General features: G+C 34.5%; 2 protein-coding genes across 2 annotated transcripts; both read left to right on the forward strand.

Moving 5' to 3' along the window:
* The first annotated feature begins 4864 nt into the window (after positions 1–4864).
* LOC127096012 (uncharacterized) lies at positions 4865–7317 on the forward strand. The gene is made up of 4 exons (XM_051034640.1): positions 4865–5252; positions 5321–6308; positions 6403–6802; positions 6883–7317. The coding sequence occupies exons 1-4, from the start codon at positions 4865–4867 to the stop codon at positions 7315–7317; spliced, it is 2211 nt and encodes a 736-aa protein (XP_050890597.1).
* A 1207-nt stretch (positions 7318–8524) lies between these two features.
* On the forward strand, positions 8525–9139 carry LOC127096013 (putative glycine-rich cell wall structural protein 1). Its single transcript, XM_051034641.1, has one exon. It carries the CDS (start codon positions 8525–8527, stop codon positions 9137–9139), a length of 615 nt encoding a protein of 204 aa, XP_050890598.1.
* The last annotated feature ends 9966 nt before the right edge of the window (positions 9140–19105 follow it).

Here is a 19105-nt window from a genome sequence, read left to right on the forward strand (position 1 = left end):
GGGGATTCATATATGATGCTTAGATCCATATTAAACCAATTTTTGATTGATCTCCTTGCCTTGAGGGTCTTAAACCCTAGATGTGAGCTTGATAGATCAAAGGTGAGCACATGCCCTGCCTACAAAAGAGTTAGTTTATACAAAGACATATTTTTGGTATTTTGGTTAGTAAAGATGATAAAACACAAAGTATGATACAATCAAATGTGCTTGGTGATCTCTCCCAATGCAAACCCAATGAATGAGGGGTAATGAGGATGCAAAGGTGTGATCCCAATGCTAATACATATGATGTGATAACATGAAGGATCTTAGGGTCAAAATTGGGGTCTTACAGACCCTGTTGGTGTGTGGGATCAGTCGGTAATCCTAAAAGCAGTCTGGGGCGTTACATAAACCATAAAGAATCACTCATGACTACATATCCAAGGAAAATGGTATATCAAAACAATATTTTCCTATAAGCTTTGTGTATTGGAATTTTTTATAAGAGCTCTAACAAATTATACATTTAAAGTTTCGCATTAAAAATCATGCAATCCAACCCATCATACCCACACAAGTAGAGAAAACAATTTCTTATATTTGCACCCCAAAAATTATGACCCCTATCAAACTTTATTCTAAATCCTAAAAATATAATCCCTTAAAGAAATCATCTTCATTTTTGAAAAAATATGAAGAAAAGGAAAAGAAGTGTCACGAAGAATAAAATCATCTTCTTTTTTAAAAGGTGTGAAAGAAACTCACATGGAAAAAGACCACCACGGGAAAAGAAGACTAGGAAACAATGTGACTAGAAGAGACGTCAATTTTCAAGAAATTTGAGAAAGAAAAAAGATGAGAACAAACAAAGGTAATTGTATTTACAGGAGGTCTCGGTTGGACAAGTGACTCCAAACACAAGAGAAGGGGGATTGAATTATTTTGGTGTGAAATACTCTCCTCCTCCATAATTCCTTCTTGAGAGTTTTCACTATGATGTAAGTTTTTGACAGGTTTTACCCACAAACCTCCTTACATAAGAATTAGAGTTTTATAATGGCTAACTTTACAACCAAATACAAAGTTTTATACCACCCCAACCAAGAGATTTTACTACCAATACAATCTCGAACCAATTAAGAGAATTTAACTCTAAGCTAAGCTCACGAACTAAACATGAGTTTTAATTACCAAGGCCTCCAAACAAAATAGAGGTTTTACCAGATTTAAACTCAACAACCAAACCAGACCTTTTCGATTGGTTTAGCTCACAACCAAAACAAATTTCTCCCAAAGACATATTACAGCAATGCCCTCACACCATAGAGAGAGAGAGGGGGGTATTTAAAATACATTTTCTAGGGTTTTTGAAATGAGAAATGATCCATCAATTTATAGGAAAAAAAGTGGCACAAATGTGGAAACAATCCATGTGATTTTAAGGCTCATTATTGATTACACAAATCCCATAATTGATTATGAAGAACAAAAAGGGAAGCTTTTTAAAAAGCGTCATTACTAGTCGTTTATAAGCCCTAATAATTGACTATGAGGCCTTACAAAAGAAATAATCGATTAATTCTAAATGCTAATCGATTATTTAGTGTGAAATACACTCATAAAGGCTTATTTGAACTAGTAACCAACTAGTCGGGAACAAAAACATTTTTTTTGCTATTTTAATAAAAATAAGAGTGGCTCTTTGATCATTCGAAATTATGTATGTGTGTGTGTGCGTGTATGTGTGTGTGTGTGCGTATGTGTGTGTGTGTGTGTGTGTGTGTGTGTCTGTGTCTGTGTATGTTCAGGTTCCTTGCTACATTATCTTTGACTTTAGAAATTCACTAGAACCTTCAACCTTCAATCTTCTCTCTTATGAAGCTTGAGATAACTCTTCATGACATACACCATCATCATATACAAACTTGATCAAAGATCTTCACTAACTTCACTGAATATCGCTTGATATTAGGTGTTGTTCTCAAAAGATAGGCTTTAATATCTTGATCTCCAAGCACCACAACTTGATCGCCACATAGATGAACTTAGATGTCTTGATAACCACAACTTGATCACCACATCAGATGACGACTTCACCTCATACTATTATCATCATCAACACTAGATGATCTTTATCAACACTTTTGATGAAGACTTCACTTAGAAGCGTTGTCAACACCAAAATCAAATAGGTTATTGCAGATATCGTACCTGCAAGCACATAGATCCATAACCTCCATATACAAATAAGTGGTTACTAATCGACACATGGCACAAGGAATGTTGATAGCTACATTTCCCCATGTCTCAATATTGCGCATAACGCTTAAAAAATAGGGCACCCTAGGCCAACAAATAGTAGGAAAATGATCAAGATATGTCACGATAGACGACAAAAATAGGCAAATAATCCAAATCAACCATCACTTCCAATGGAAACTAGGCCCTCCACATTTCTTTAATAAAACTCGACCAAGACCAAAATACAACTTAAAAAATGTATTTGATATTCAATTGATATTCAAAATCGAAATACGACACATTAAAATGTTGAAAGGCTAGGTATATGTCACATTAAAACGTAGAAAGGTTAGTCGTGGTTTGGTCAGGATTGAAAAACTACAAGTCCTAAAAGGTGTAGGCAAGGACGATGTAAAATCGCAAGTCAGACCCTAGTTCCGCCTGAGTAGGCTTGAGGTGCAACTGTTCATATCCGACCATAACACTATATATAGGCCCAAGAGTGGAAGAGACCCAAAACGCGTGAAGCTTAATGAGGCAAAGATATTTATGATGGTATTCCATAATGACATCAGGTCAATGACGTCAGAGGACGGACCATCATTCTCATAGTTGTTATCCAAATGAAAGACCTATGACTTTGGAAATAAGCATGAGCATGCCCTAAAAAAAATCTTATCCAAACAATTGAATGAGACTGTTTTTCGCCAACAATCTTTAGCATTCCTATCAGAGGTTTACTTGCAGGACCGGCTACAAAGTCCTAGACTTGGTATTGAGTATATGGCTATTTCGTTGGTAAAGTGTTTGGAATGTTTAAAGGTAGTAAATGTAAATTTTCGCTAGTTAAAAATACAGTAAAGTAACGCAATAAAAGACAAAAGTCTGATGGAAATGAAAAAAATAAACAAAGACAATTTAATAAGTTAAATGACTTGTAAATATAAGTGGAAGCAAAAGTACATTTTTGTAGGGAGATGATCCTTTTCTCGTAAACGCTTTGGTATTTCAAGTATACTCCTACTGCAATGCTAAAAATGCCCCCTCTAGAATGACCATTACAATTTGTTTAAATACTAGTAGAAAATAACCGTTTGGAGGTTACGACCTACTTACGAGATGACATGTGTCGGAGCACCTCCCCCACGTCTTCAGATAACTTCCCACGTTTAGATACTCACGATTAATTTTCATCATGGTCGTCGACTTTGATAGGTTTCTTTCTATGTCGACCCTATGCTCTGGTTTTTGCCTCGTCGATCTAGTCCTCCGACAACCCTTGTGGTCGACCAAACTTTCCACTCGAAATTTATCACCTAATAGAGGCAGGATCATCATATAACATAACAATTATATTCCAACATCTATTTGTTGATGACAATTGAATCAAGGATACACACACAAAAATCTCTACATAACATAGACTCCAGCCAAATAAAAATACACACACTCCAGCCAAAAAAAAAAACATACAAAAATCTCCAAAATCATATAATACTTCTCATATCCAATAATGAATGACTTTCGTGTTAAAGTGGTTGTGAGTACCAATGTTGTCAAGATCGCGATCCAGATCGTGGAATCGCACGATTTTGCGATCTCAATCATCTCCACCGATCTGGATCGCAAGCAAAATCGTTTTGTGCAAAAATCACGGCAAAATTAATTGGTTTCGAAATTTGAAGGTAGAATCTTGTAAATCTGGGCTTAGTTATCCGGATCAAGTGCGACCCGATTTACAATCCGTGTGTTATAAATATCGTAAATACCTGTTTTTTTTCAATAGCTTTGAATCCTAATGGTTAATCTTATGTAAAATCGGCGACGACACATACTTCATCTTTCTCAAATTTTGCTGTCGAAGAAGAAGATGTGAGCTGCTCTGTGTTTACGTTTTCTTGTTTATCTCTTCTTTTTCTGCACTTCATCTTTCTTGTTTATCTCTTCTTTTTCTGCACTTCATCTTTCTTGTTTATCTCTTCTTTTTCTGCACTTCATCTTCCAGCTTGGCAATGTGTAAGAATGATAGGACGTGACTAAGATAGGATAAGATTTTCTTATTATCTTTATGATTTTCTTATTAGCTCTCGGTAGAAATTGGTTATGCTTATGATAACTTAGTCACGTGACTAAGTGGGACACTTGCTAGTTGATAGGATAAGGTACTCCAATATAATATATATTATTTTATAGTGTCCAATGTATATTAATAAAATATAATAGTCGATGAATTTTTAGAGATGTTGCACTATCATAATTATTACAGTATATAGCCCCACTGCAATTTTATTTCTTTATATCACATGTTATTTTTAAATTGATTTTATTAATACATATAATATAATATAAAAAAAATTATGTTACAAGTAGTAGTTAGTGACATTATATTATAACATTTTATTTGTTAAATTATATTACAAACACATAAATATAGGTTAGAAAAAAGTTGTTTATTTTTTTACTCTTTTTATAAAAATTGTTTGTCTTTTTTAATTTATTTATATATATATTTGTAAGATATTTTTTTACACTCTTTTATGTTTGTTTTATATTACTATGTGTTTTAATTTTCAAAAAATATTTGTATTTTTAAATTTTTTATATAAAAGTTATTTGTTTTAGTTTTTTAATAGGTTAAATGGTTGGTGGTAGTAGTACGTCGCTTCCTCCTTCAACAAACCCAAGTGTTAGAAATGTGAGAAATAAGAAAGTTGCCAAAAATGCTCCCGGTCAAAGGCAAGATGTGGCATGGGAACATGGCACTCCCGTAAATGATGGATCAAGAAAGATCAAGTGCAAATATTGTCATAATGAGTATAGCGGCGGTGCTTTTCGATTTAAGCATCATTTAGCAGGGACAAATAGTAATGTTGAACCTTGTGTGTCTGTTCCAGATGAAGTTTGCAAACAAATGTGGATCATTGTTCATAGACTGCAAAGCAAACTCATCAAAAAGAGAACTCTAAGTGAAGATGTAGTAGAGGTTGATGTGGAAGATTGTAAAAGAAAAAAAGTTGAATCTTCTGGTCTTGCAAATATTTTCAAGAGGGGGATAACTTCTCAATCAACTATCAACGATGCTTTTAAAAAAAAGAGAAGGAGGACACTAACTTACAAGTTGCAACTTATTTTTACAACAATGCTATCTCTTTTAACGTTGTAAAGGATGAAGAATTTATAAAGATGTGTGAAATGATTGCCCAATATGGTAAAGGATATAAACCACCATCTTACCATGATATTCGAGGTAAATATTTAAAGAAAAAAGTTGAGTCTATAAATAGCATATTGGTGGAGCATAAAACTGCGTGGAAAAAGTTTGGATGTACAATAATGACGGATGGATGGACTGACCAAAAGAGGAGGACTATCATAAACTTTTTAGTCAATAGTCCTATGGGTACTTTCTTTTTAAAATCAATTGATGCATCTAGCATTTCAAAGACAGCTGATAAAGTTTTCAAAATGATGGATGATATTGTTGAGGAAGTGGGGGAAGAAAATGTTGTCCAAATTGTAACAGACAATGCTGCAAACTACAAGTTGGCTGGACAAATGTTGATGGATAAAAGGAATAAGCTTTATTGGACACCTTGTGCAGCTCATTGCATTGATCTAATGTTAGAGGATTTTGAGAGCAAGATACCTATGCATAAGGAGATTATTGCTTCAGGTAAAAAGATCACAACTTACATTTATGCTAGGACTGGTCTTATAACTTTGTTGCATCATTACACTGAAGGAGGTGAGTTGATAAGACCTGGCATCACTCGCTTTGCAACATCATATTTGTGTTTGGGTTGCTTGAATGATAAGAGGGGAGGATTGTATAGGATGTTCACTTCCAAGCAATGGAAGGATAGTCAATTTTCCAAGACAAAAGATGGAAAATTTGTTGAAAATATAGTCACAAACAAGGACTTTTGGAAGAATTTGATTATTTGCCTTAAAGGTGCTTTTCCATTACTTAAAGTCTTGCGTATGGTGGATTCTGATGAGAAGGCAGCCATGGGTTATATCTATGAAGCAATGGATCAAGCAAAAGAGGAAATACAAACTAGCTACAATAATAATAGAAAAAGGTATAATTTTATAAAATATCATAGATTAATTTATTTGATATAAAAAATATATTAGTATTTATTTATGAACTAACTTAATCTTTTCTTTCTTAAGCTACCAACCATTATGGAAAATTATAGGTAACAGATGGGACAAACAATTACATAGGCCTTTGCATGCTGCAGGCTATTATCTTAATCCAATTTTGCATTACAAACCTAATTTTAAAGTAGATAATGAAGTGAAACAAGGAATGTATGCATGTTTAGAAAGAATGATGGGAGGAGACATGGATATGGTGAATAAAATTGATGGTCAACTTGAGGATTTTAAGAGTAAAAAAGGATTCTTTGGGAGTGAAATAGCTCAACGTGGACTAAAAAACAAGACACCAACTCAATGGTGGGAATCTTACGGTGATGCACACCCAGAGTTGCAAAACTTTGCTATTCGTGTTTTGAGTTTGACATGCAGTTCTTCTGGCTGTGAGAGAAATTGGAGTGCTTTTGAAATGGTATATTTTTTAATTTATCATATATATTTTTCATAGCTACTATATGTTATGCATTTTAATTTAATATTTCCCCTTTTTAGGTTCATACAAAGAAAAGAAATCGTTTGAAACAAAAGACTATGAATGATCTTGTGTATGTGATGGTAAATACAAGATTGACCAAGAATAAGGCTGAAAGGAAAAAGCGAGATCTAACAATTGATGATTTCCAAGATGATGACGATTGGTGGTATGTTGCTGAGGAAGAAAATGCAGGTGGTAATAATGTAAATGTGACTGATTTAGATGAAGATTTGATGCAAAGTACTAGTGCTAAATCAACTGGACATGTAGATGAATTTGATGTCCTTGAAACTATAGAAAGTGACAATGAAGAAGGAAATGCAGATGAAGGTGATGAAGGAGATGATGAGGGTGATGATTATGGTGGAGGAGATGATGAGATTAATGAAGATGAAGGAGTTGACATTATAGGGAAAAATCCAAACTATCGGCGCCTTTGTGATTTGTACTAACCTCTATGATTTTGAGTATTTTATTTTATGGAGTTTGTTATTTTAAGTTAAGATTTGAGATTTTTAATTTTATGGTTAAGATTTTTCAATTTGATGGTTTGTTATTTAATATGCAAACTTATATACTATTTAATATAAATAATATAAAATATTTTAAGTATTTTTTTAGTAAAATCTTACTATTTTGATTACGATCTTATGTTTTACGATATTCCTTCTCGATCTTATAAAATTAATTGAGTAAGATCTTTCGATTTTAATTACGATTTTATATCTTACGATTTTAATGTCTCCTTCTGATCTTATGTAAGATCTCGATCATGACAACATTGGTGAGTACTACCTCATCCACTCATATCCATCATCAAAAAACATTTTCTTACTAGAAGGAACAAAATCAAATAAAAAATGTTACTATATAATTATAACTGTAAATCAAAACTAAATTTTTTAATAAAGACATGTTTAAAGATGTCTCAACAAATATCTTGATTCATGACCAGTAGTAGTACGAGAGCAGGCCACATCATATACACGTGATACACGTGCAATGATTCAAACATTGCATCTTTTCTTTTCATTTTCAAAATTTAAGAAAGAGAATTTGGACACAAGCTATCAAAGTGTAAGATTAATCTGTATGGCTTAAATTTATCACTACAATTTACTGTAACTGTATTAGAGAACAAAGTACATCACAGCAATAATTGCATACTAGAATTAGTTGAAGTCCTTTCTCCAATAATAAAAATGATGTAGTAGCTCAGACGTCACCAAAAAGCAGTACATGAACAGATACTATATCAGCAGCAGATGAGTCTAAAAAGAAGTGCAGTAATATTTCTTGGTCCACACCATGTCTCTACATGTGACTATTGTCACAGGGAGAAAACAATCAACTTTACTTTTTATGTGAAAAGTGGCAGTTTGTGGGCTCCGGCTCAGCCATGATTGATCATGTTTACCACTTTTCTTCTATTTTTTCTTATACAAGTTTTAATTAAATGACTAATTTTCATCTTATCTAATTTAATGACTAATTTTCAGCTTCAACAAAATATTTATGACCTACCAAGAAACCAACATGTATTATTCCATGATGACCACTTTATAAATAGGGAACTAATGCTCTCCCAATATCATATCAATCTCACCTTAAACTCATTTTTCTATATCCACTTATCAATTTTCCTCTTTCTACTACACTATGGCTGAGGAGCATGGTAGCCACGGCATCTACTACCCCAAAAAAGATGAAGATAACGATCCTAAAACCAAACCTATAAATGCTGGTGGCTATGATGGTGGAGATGATGACTCTGACGACATAACACCTAGCGGTGGCGGTTACGGAGATGGCTATGATGATCCTGCTGTCCAAGCAGCCATTGGTGGTGGTTTTGGTGACTCTGATACCAAACCTACAACCGGTGGTGGCTACAATGGTGGCATTGATGGCTCTGATGATGGCTATGACGGAGGCTATGGAGATGGCTATGATGACCCTGCAATCCAAGCAGCTATTGGTGGTGGTTCTGGTGACTCTGACACCAAACCTACAACCGGTGGTGGCTACAATGGTGGCAATGATGAGTCTGATGATGGCTATGATGGCGGCTACGGAGATGGTTATGATGACCCAGCAATCCAAGCATCTATTGGTGGTGGTTATGATGGCTCGGACACCAAACCTACAATTGGTGGTGGAGTTGATGACTCTGACGACATAACACCTAGCGGTGGTGGCTACGGAGATGGCTTCGATGACCCTGCAATACAAACAACTACTGGTGGCGGCTATGGTGGTCCTGAGAAAAAGTAAGCAAAGGAGGAAGATGAAGAAAGAAGCTCGTGAAAAGAAGAAACACCATTTCTTTGGGTGAAAGATGTTTTTATATTATATTATAATAATAAGCATACAAGCATTATGGAAATATTCATTCTGCATAGCTTTTACCCTATAATTAATTATGCTTTTGGGCTGTTTATGTGTATTTATTCGTATTGAGTTCATCTAATCGCAGTTTAGTTTGAGTGGTTTGGAGAATGTAATTTCTAGCTTGGTGTCGTATAGATGATATATGCATGGATCTATGTTGTGTCTACCGATAAGTACACAATATACTATTGTAAAAGAATCTGATATGATTTTAAAAAAATTACTTGTTCTGCAAAGAAGCATTTATTTTTTTTATTTTTTTAAATCACACTTTTTCATTAACAAACAAAGCCAGCTAGAGAAGGGAAAACACCTCAATCAAGTTCTAGACCTAATTGTAATTTAGATTCAATTTCATTTGTCTTTAATTTAGTTTGTATTTGAACTTCATTGCGCGTGAGCTTGTGTATATAAGTTAAAGTTTGGTTCAGTTTGTAATAGAGAATATTCATTGTAACTGTTTCTGTATCTGAGAGTAGAAAGTTAGTTACAGAGTTAGTTACAAATTTTGTTTCTCTCTTCCATCTTATTCTTCTTCGTCTTTTTCATTTCTTGTGCTCCAACAATTGGTTCTAGAGCCCCAATTCTGATTCAAGAACGAGAAACACGAGTATACGTGATGTGTGTGTGTGATTGATTCTGCTCATTCAATTCACAATGAATTGAAGATTTGAGTCGAAGCAGAATCACATTTCTTGATTACGATGGATTGGGAAACACTAGTGTTGGTGAGAGTTGTGTAAATTTGCACAAGAACGGAGATGAATGGCGGAAACGGTAGCTTGAACACAAAGTTTTCAGTCTTTGATTGAAAGAATTGGAATCGGTGGATGATTCAGATGCGTGTGTTGTTTGGCACTCAAGATGTTCTTGATCTCGTCAATGACGGTTGCAATAGATGCTTCTAAAGCACAAAGAAACACACATAGAGAAACGAGGAAGAAGGATCAGAAGACGTTGCTCTATATCCATCAGTGTGTGGATAGGAATGTGTTTGAGAAGATCATTGATTCAACGACAACGAAGGTTGCGTGGGATACGTTGGTACGGTGCTACGACGGTGATATATCATTGAATATGGTAAAGCTTCCGTCTCTATGTAAGTACTATGATAACCTCAACATAAAGAACAATGAGAAGATACCTGATTATATCTCCAGAGTGATTCTGATCACAAATGAGATGAAATCTTGTGGAGAAACTCTCTCTGAACAAGTAATCATTGAAAAGGTATTGAGATCATTTACTCCTCAGTTTGATTACATTGTTGTAGAAATTGAACACTCTAAGGACCTCAACACCATGAGAATTGAAGAGTTGCAGAGTAGTCTAGAGGCACAAGAGTTGCATCTGACTGAGAGAAACTCTGAAAGAGAGGTAGACCAGGCTCTGGAAAGCGTCTTCTTGTAAGAAGAATCAGAAGCAGTCTTGGTAAGAGGCCAAGAAGAGACATGAGGGTGGTTATCAGAAGTCAAAAGCCACCAACTCTGATGAGAAAAAACATCAGAAGGGAAAGGAGAAGTTTGACAAGAAGAAGGTTCAATGCTACTATTGTAAGAAGTTTGGCCACTTTGCTGCTAACTGTTGGTCAAACAAGGAAAGGAAATTAGAAGAAGCAAACATAGCCAAAGGAGATTCTGATGATGAACCTATGCTATTGATAGTTTATGAATCTGATGGTGGATATTTGGTAGACTGGTGGTATATGTACATTGGATGCTCAAATCACCTAACTGAAAACAAACAATGACTAATTGATTATGGCTCTAGAAAGAGGACAAAGATCGGATGTGTTGGTGATAAGTACCTTAATGCTGAAGGAATGAGATATGTCAAGGTCAGAGTGAAGATTGGAAAAATTGTTCTAATCAAGGATGTTTGGTATGTTCCTAGCACGAAGAGCAATCTGATGAGTGTATGTCATCTAATTGAGAAAGGTTTCTCAGTTACTATGAAGGACAATCTCTTAAAGTTGTACGATTTTGATCATAAGCTGATTATGCAATCTGAATAGGGAAGCAACAGAATATTCGAAGTGGATATGGAAACAACTAAAACTAATGCCTTACTGCATAAGGTGTTAAAGATGGCAGTGATTTGTGGCACAAGAGATTGGGGCATTTGAAATTCAGAAGCTTAGGGCATATGAGTTTTGGTCATGTTTACTATACTTCTATTTCTCATCTCAATTATACCATTATGCTGAGGTGTATAGGATGCAATTATTTCATGCTCTATACCTTCCTCATTGCAAATTCTCTAGAGGTGTATTCACCTTCACCATTAATTCTCAGGTTCTTTAACTTGTATCCACTTAGTTTCTCGACATGCAACTTAAACTTCTCGAATTGTGTTAATACCTCATTCTTCCTTTCAATAAGGTAAATCTACATATATTTGGTGAATTTATCTATGAGAGTTACGAAATAGCAATTACCTCCATTCGACCTTACTTCAAAAGGAACACATACATCATAGTGAACAAGTTATAGCTTCTCTCTCGACTTCATTGATAAGTCATGTTTGAATGCCTTCCTAGCCTACTTTTCTTTGCTACATTCCTCACACACTTGACTTGGTTCCTTCATGTGAGGTAAGCCATAAACTATCTTCTTCTAATTGAGCATACCTAGACCTCTGAAGTTTATGTGCCCATACTTGTGATGTGATAGCCAGTTATTGTCTTCAATAACAGTCGAAGCAATACATTGATGATCAACCATGTTGATCTCTACTTTGAAAGTTTTTTTATCTGCCAACGGGGCCTTTAGAATCATCCTTCGTTCACCATTATACACCTTCATGTGATTTTCTTTCAACTTCATGTTATACCCTTTGGCGAGTAATTAACATATGCTTATCAAATTACTTGTCATCAAAGGTACATACAATACATCTATAATATTGGCCCTCTTACCATCCTTTCTCACCATAACTAGGTTTTCTCTTCCACTTGATGTGACATGCATGCCATCTGTAAATCTGATCATTTTCTTGATTGATTCATCTAACTTGGTGAACCAGTTATTATTACCAGTCATGTGGTTACTACATCCTAAATCCAGGTACCTAATGCAATCGCAAGTGCACAACTGTCACTAAGTAATAAAATAGATATGAACTACATAGACCAATGGTTTAAGTACTTAATTCTTGTACTATCTGTGTATATCTAGAGAAACCAAAAGTAGAGATTTTGGTAAACAACTTAACAGAAAAGTAATTAAATGAAAATAACTTAACAGAAAAATCACTTAAATCTCAAATTGGGGTAAACAAGACTTGGGGTTACAGTTCATGTTTCTAACACAATCATGCGATCCTTGTCACATCTATTACGAGAAATTTGCTCAAACTATAGAAAATAGATAAAATCGGGCACTACCTTCTTTCGCTGGCGCATTGCCCATATCATCGATGAATAATCCGTAGACTTTCACATTGTCCAAATTATTATTTGACGGGTCATTACTTTTTCCTAAGTATATATTTTCTCAAATTTGTCTGTCGGCTTTCGCATCGTCTATATTAGGTTGTTTAAAAATTTGCGCTCTGGTATCGACACATATCCTTTCAGACTACGGTCAATACCTGAGAACCACTTACTTTCGTAACGAAGTTGGAATGCAAGAACTCATATTATAAAATAAGTTTAATTAAAATTCTCGCTATCGATAGTAACATATCATACAATAGGTCATGAAACAATCCCCATAACCCCTAGTCCCTAGAAAACTACTCACTCATGCTAAGGGCAAACACAATGACAAAGGTATTCATCATCAAAATCATATCAATCAAACAAAATAGATGAATAATGTAGAAAGAATGCATTATAAAACATAAATTATGAATAAACCTTATTCCACAAATTGCTCTCTTGGAGACTTGAGTTACAAAGAAAAATAGGAAAAATTAGGAATGAAAAGTGACAAAAGTTGGGAACCCTAAACTCATAACAGGCCATGAGTTTTATAGAAAAATAAGAAAAGTTCAAAATATCATTGGTTCAATGTGAAATATTCAGATTTGATACAAATCCAATAATGCCTAAGAGCCACAATTAAGAGTGAATCATTCTAATTAAGGAAGCAAAAACAAATCTTCAACTTTCTCTCGTCTCCTTTCTACGACCCGTGGCAGCTGCTACGGGTGGCCGTAGTAGGTCAATGCCTATACTACTGGAAAGCTCAAAAAAGTTGGCTAGGGCATCTTGCTGCTACGACTTGTAGCAGGTGCTACAGGTGGTTGTAGCAGCTCCCTGATTTTTGTATTGGAGAAATTTCCAAATTGTCGTTTTGCTCCATTTTGCTTGCCTCTGATTCCTTATTGTTTTGGATTCTCATTAGACCATGGAATTAACAAGAAAACATAAACCATATAATAAAATATGACAAATGAAAGGAAAACGAACACAATGCAGTAAAATACTAAAGGAAAACGACTAGAGAGAACGATGCAAATACCATTTTATCAAACTCCTCCAAACTTAGAACATAGTTTATTCTCAAGAAATAAAGCTTGCATTTATGAGTTTTCAAGTCAAACGGTCACATCATTATAAATCATATAAAAATAGGGTCAACGATACTCATACATGAGTCTTTGTTCTGATCGGTTAGGCCTAGTTCTCTTGGTAATCATCTGTCAACAAAGATATTTGCAAGAACACTAACTACGGTAAAGCCATAGACCTAAGTCTCCCTTTCAGACACCTCTCCAACTATGCTTTGAGCTTAAGTATCTTTTTTTATTTTCTTTCCTTTTCATTTGGACAATAATGTTAAGGAATTTAGAATTATTAGCGTCGTCACATGCACAAGATCGATCGAGAATTTTTGTCTAAGCACCTTTTTATTTTTTATTTTTCGATGAATTTACACACTTTGGCATTTATTGGTTTATTTTGGGACGACATTTGAGGATCAACCGCCGTTAGGCTAAATAACCGAGTGAGGGTTACCCAACCTAGAAGGTCTAGTTGCCTTTAATCATTTTGGTTCCCAAACTATTAGTCTCTCAACCAATCATACATACATGCAAGTATTAAATTATGTCGGACTATCAACATAAACTAATTGGGGAATACTTCTCAGAGTCGGGTATTATGGTACAAATCTACACGTTGGACTTGCATCCTTACTCCGGGGGACCTAAGGTGTTCAGGTAATACCTAAGTTTTCAAACTTTTCCAATACCTCTAGTCCTAGCCTTTCTTCCCTCAAACTCTATATATTTTCTCATCTTCCCTACAACCAAAGTTTGTCATAAAAAATTTCACGGTCTTTGCTTTGGGAAAAGCTACGAAAAGGTGGTCTTAATGCATCAATCAATCTATAAAATAACTAAAAACAAGGAAGAAACAAAAACATAAAAGTGAAAGAAATAAAAATGCAATAAAAATAAATAAAGATGCAAGAAACTAAATATATACCCATAAACTTGTGTGAAAACAAGCTTCTCAAAGTGTTTTGATGAAGACATGCTCAACATATATGCATTGCAAAAAGAATGCCTCAAGACTCAAGCACAAGCGTCTCTTTTAAAATCATTTCAAATTCTTGAAGATTGCTTTTGATTTGATCAAAGTGTTAAGGTATTAAATTCTCATTCTCTCTATGATAAGTCAAGTGCTCTAGTTTTTATCATCCATATATATCTTGGCTATTTAGGTCTCTTAAACGTTTTCGTTTGGCATTCACTTTAATTTCATAATGCATTATGCCATACTGTCTGTGTGGTAATCGATTACCAGCATTAAGGCAATCGATTACCAACTATGCGTGTTGTCCTGTGTGACAAATTTTACAGCATGTAATCGATTACATCTTTTGGATAATCGATTACACAATGCAGTTTTTCAAATTTGTTAACGTTGACTCAGGTATAACCGATTACACCATATTGGATAATCGATTACCACTGAACCAGTGGCAGAAAACATTGCATTCTTTCATGAAAATTTTCTATGAAGTGTGTTCTTGAAGCATGGCATCCTTTCATGTATCATAACCATTTAGAGAGGTGTCTAAGGGTTATATATAACACATTTCTGCCGAATTTGAACACACCTCCTTTCTTTCAAAATATTTTTGAACAATCTTCTTCATTCATCTTTTCAAAATTATTTCAAGTGTTCTTGATTAAATTTTCTGGTGAAACGTTTTACACAAAATTTTCATACACATTCATATAGTTTCATCCATATCATCATTAGAGCACTTGTTTGTCATAAAGAAGTTTGATTACTTTAAAGGATAATATCAATCAATAGATTGATAGATTATTCAATTTGTCAAAAACTTATAAAAACTCATAATATCGCTTTGTGCTTGTTGTACAAGATTGTTGGAAACAAGTGGTTCATTAAAAGAGAGGATTGTTCTCTTTTTGAACTTAGTAAAAAATCCAAGAGGATTGTTATTGGTGTGATTGTTAGTGTCTATATAGAAAGACTAGGAAGAGTCTTGTAAAAGTCGTAACAATAGTAAAATCTCTTTCATATTGAAAGGGGATTGGAGTACTCTCAATCTGTAAGAGGAACCATGATATCTCTCCATGTTCTTTACTTTCTGCACTTTACCGTTCATTGCTTAACCTAACCAGAAAAGAAAGAACAAAGTTTTCATAAAACCGGAACAAAATTTCAAAGAACCTAATTCCCCCCCCCCCCCCCCCCCTCTTAGGCGCATACTTGACTTACAATTGGCATCAGAGAAGGTTATTGGTAACTTGCTCCTCTGATCCAGAAGATGACTTCCGCAAGCGTAAACCCGGTTTTCAAAGATGGCGGTAGTAGCAACAAACCACCTCTATTTTTTTGAGAATATTTTGATTTCTGGAAAATCCGCATGAAAGCATATTTAGAAGCACAAGGAGATGGTATATGGGAAACCGTTGAAAATGGTCTGCATAATCTTATTAGTGTGGTCAATGGTGTTGGCACTTCGAAGGTTAAAAGTTCATATGATGAAGACGATAAGAAAAGAATACTTAATGAAAAGAAAGCTATCAATATTCTTCAAAGTGCATTAAGTATGTATGAGTTCTTCCGTATATCTCAATGTAAATCGGCAAAAGAAATATGGGACACTTTGGTGGAGACTCACGAAGGAACCGCTGAAGTTAAAAGATCCAGATTAAACACATTGAGTCAAGAATATGAAGTGTTTAAAATGTAACCCGGAGAATCCATTGTGGCATTACAGAAAAGATCTGTTCACTTGACGAATCATTTAGTTGCTCTCGAAAAAACCTTTACAAATGATGATCTCAACCTTAAAGTGCTAAGATCTTTGACTAGAGAATAGCAACCAAAAGTAACAGCCATATCGGAGAAGAAAAGTCTTTCTACTATGAAGTCCGCATTATTATTCGGAAAACTCCAATAACATGAACTTGAACTTGGAAGACTTGAAAATCATGAAAGTCAGGAGAAGAAATCCAAAGGAATTGATTTAAAGGTAGATTCAAAGGAAGATAAAGATGAATGCGCACCGGAGGAAGATGAAAATTCCATGCTCCCGTTTAAAAGGCTTGGTAAGTTTTTTGGTAAAAATGACAAATTCTTTTATGCAAAAAGAAATAAACATTTCAGGAAAAGGGAGGCTTCCACATCTATGCAAGATGTTACATGCTATGAATATGGAAAGCAAGGTCATATAAAGTCGGATTGTCCGAAACTCTCCAAGAAAGGTGGCTTTAAAGGCAAGAAGAATTGAAGAATAAAAAGGCGTATGTTGCATGGGAAGATAATGAGATAAGTTCTTCATCCGGATCGGAAAGCGACCAATGTGCAAATATAGCATTAATGGCTTCACATCATTCCGACGATGAAGAAGATGAGGTTAGTAGCAATTTTTCTCTTTTCGATAGTGATTCATAAGGTGCTATAAATGGACTTCTTAAAGAATGCAAAATTCTGTATAAAACAATATCATCTCAAAAGAAAATAATTTCATCTCTAGAAGAAAAAGTCGTGATAATTGAAAAAGATGTAGATGATGAAAAACAAAATTTTGTATGTAAAAATTATGAATCACTTTCTTTCCAAATTGTCCAATTAAAAAGGGTTCTTGAAAGGTATGATGAGAAAGGACAAATTGGATTAGAAGGTGTCCTTAGCCAACAAAGATATTCCAATGACAAAAGTGGACTTGGTTATTCAAAGTTTTCCAAACCAAGTTCTAGTAAAATTATCTTTGTTAAAGCTAATGACCAACCAACCAAAGAGAAAGTGAACAAGCCAAAAGATGTTTATCACAATCCTAAAAGAAAAAGATTTTCTAAAAAGAAATCTTATGTTCCTGGATATAGAAGCAACTTTGAACCTACTTGTTTTTATTGTGGAATAGTTGGCCATACTCCTAATACATGCTATGTTAGAAACTTTAGCATAACAAGTGGCCATTACGTATGGGTTAAGAAAGACACTAGTTATGAAGGACCCAAAGCAATTTGGGTACCTAACAAAATGTAATTTTGTTTTGTAGGTATGCTTGAAAACCACATTAAACCTTTGGTATCTTGATAGTGGTTGTTCCAAGGATATGACGGGAGACATTAATTTTTTTTCAAATCTAGCATTAAAGGACAAGACTTTTGTCACATATGGTGATAATAACAAAGGGAGAATTCTTGGTATAGGAAAAGTTGGAGCACCACCTTTCACATCCATTGAATATGTCCTTTATGTCGAAGGACTAAAGCACAATCTTCTAAGTATTAGCCAACTTTGTGACAACGGCTTCAAAATCAAGTTCACCAAGGATGAATGCTTTATTGAAGATGAAGTCTCACATGAGGTAAAACTCAAAGGTACGAGATTTAATAATATATTTATGATTTCCCTTGATGATGTGTCTTTGAAGGTAAATGTCTTATGGAAAATGATAATGAGTCATGGATTTGGCATAAAAGGTTCGCTCATATTCATATGGAACATTTGAATAAACTTATAAAGCATGATCTTGTTATTGGATTGCCTAAGATAAAATTCGTCAAAGATAGATTATGTGATTCTTGTCAAAAGGGAAAACAAATCAAATCAACTTTCACATCAAAGAATGTGGTGTCCACTACAAGGCCACTACAATTGTTGCATATGGACTTATTTGGTCCATCAAGAACAAGAAGCTTCAGAGGTAATGTATATGCTTTAGTTATTATTGATGATTTTTCTAGATACATTTGGACTTTCTTCTTAGTGCAAAAAAGTGATGCATTCAAGGCGTTCAAGAAATATGCAAAGCAAATTCAAAATGAGAAATCTCTAACTATTGCCTCCATAAGAAGCGACCATGGTGGAGAATTCCAAAAGTCCTCCTTCGAAGAGTTTTGCGAAGAACATGGAATATTTCATAATTTCTCAGCATCAAGGACTCCTCAACAAAATGGAGTGCTGGAGAGAAAGAATATGTCACTTATGGAACTTGCAAGAACAATGCTTAGCGACTCAAATCTTCCAAAGTATTTTTGGGTGGATGCGGTAAGCACGACATGCTATGTAAGTAATAGAATTATTATTAGACCTATCTTAAAAAAGACCCCTTATGAACTCTTAAAAGGAAGGAAACCAAACATCTCTTACTTTCACATTTTTGGATGCAAATGTTTTAGCCTCAACAATGATAAAGACAATCTAGGTAAGTTCGACGAGAAGTCTGACGGAGGTATATTTCTTGGATATTCTCTTACTAGTAAAGCTTATAGAATATATAATAAAAGAACTTTAACAATTGAAGAATCTATGCATGTTACATTTGATAAAACTAACTCTTCCAAGGAGGATATTGTTTTGTGTGATGATGATGATGATATTGTAGAAGTTCCTCAAAAAGATACTTCAAG

This window comes from Lathyrus oleraceus, chromosome 6 (genome assembly GCF_024323335.1).
Source record: "Lathyrus oleraceus cultivar Zhongwan6 chromosome 6, CAAS_Psat_ZW6_1.0, whole genome shotgun sequence".
Taxonomy (NCBI): Eukaryota; Viridiplantae; Streptophyta; class Magnoliopsida; order Fabales; family Fabaceae; genus Lathyrus; species Lathyrus oleraceus.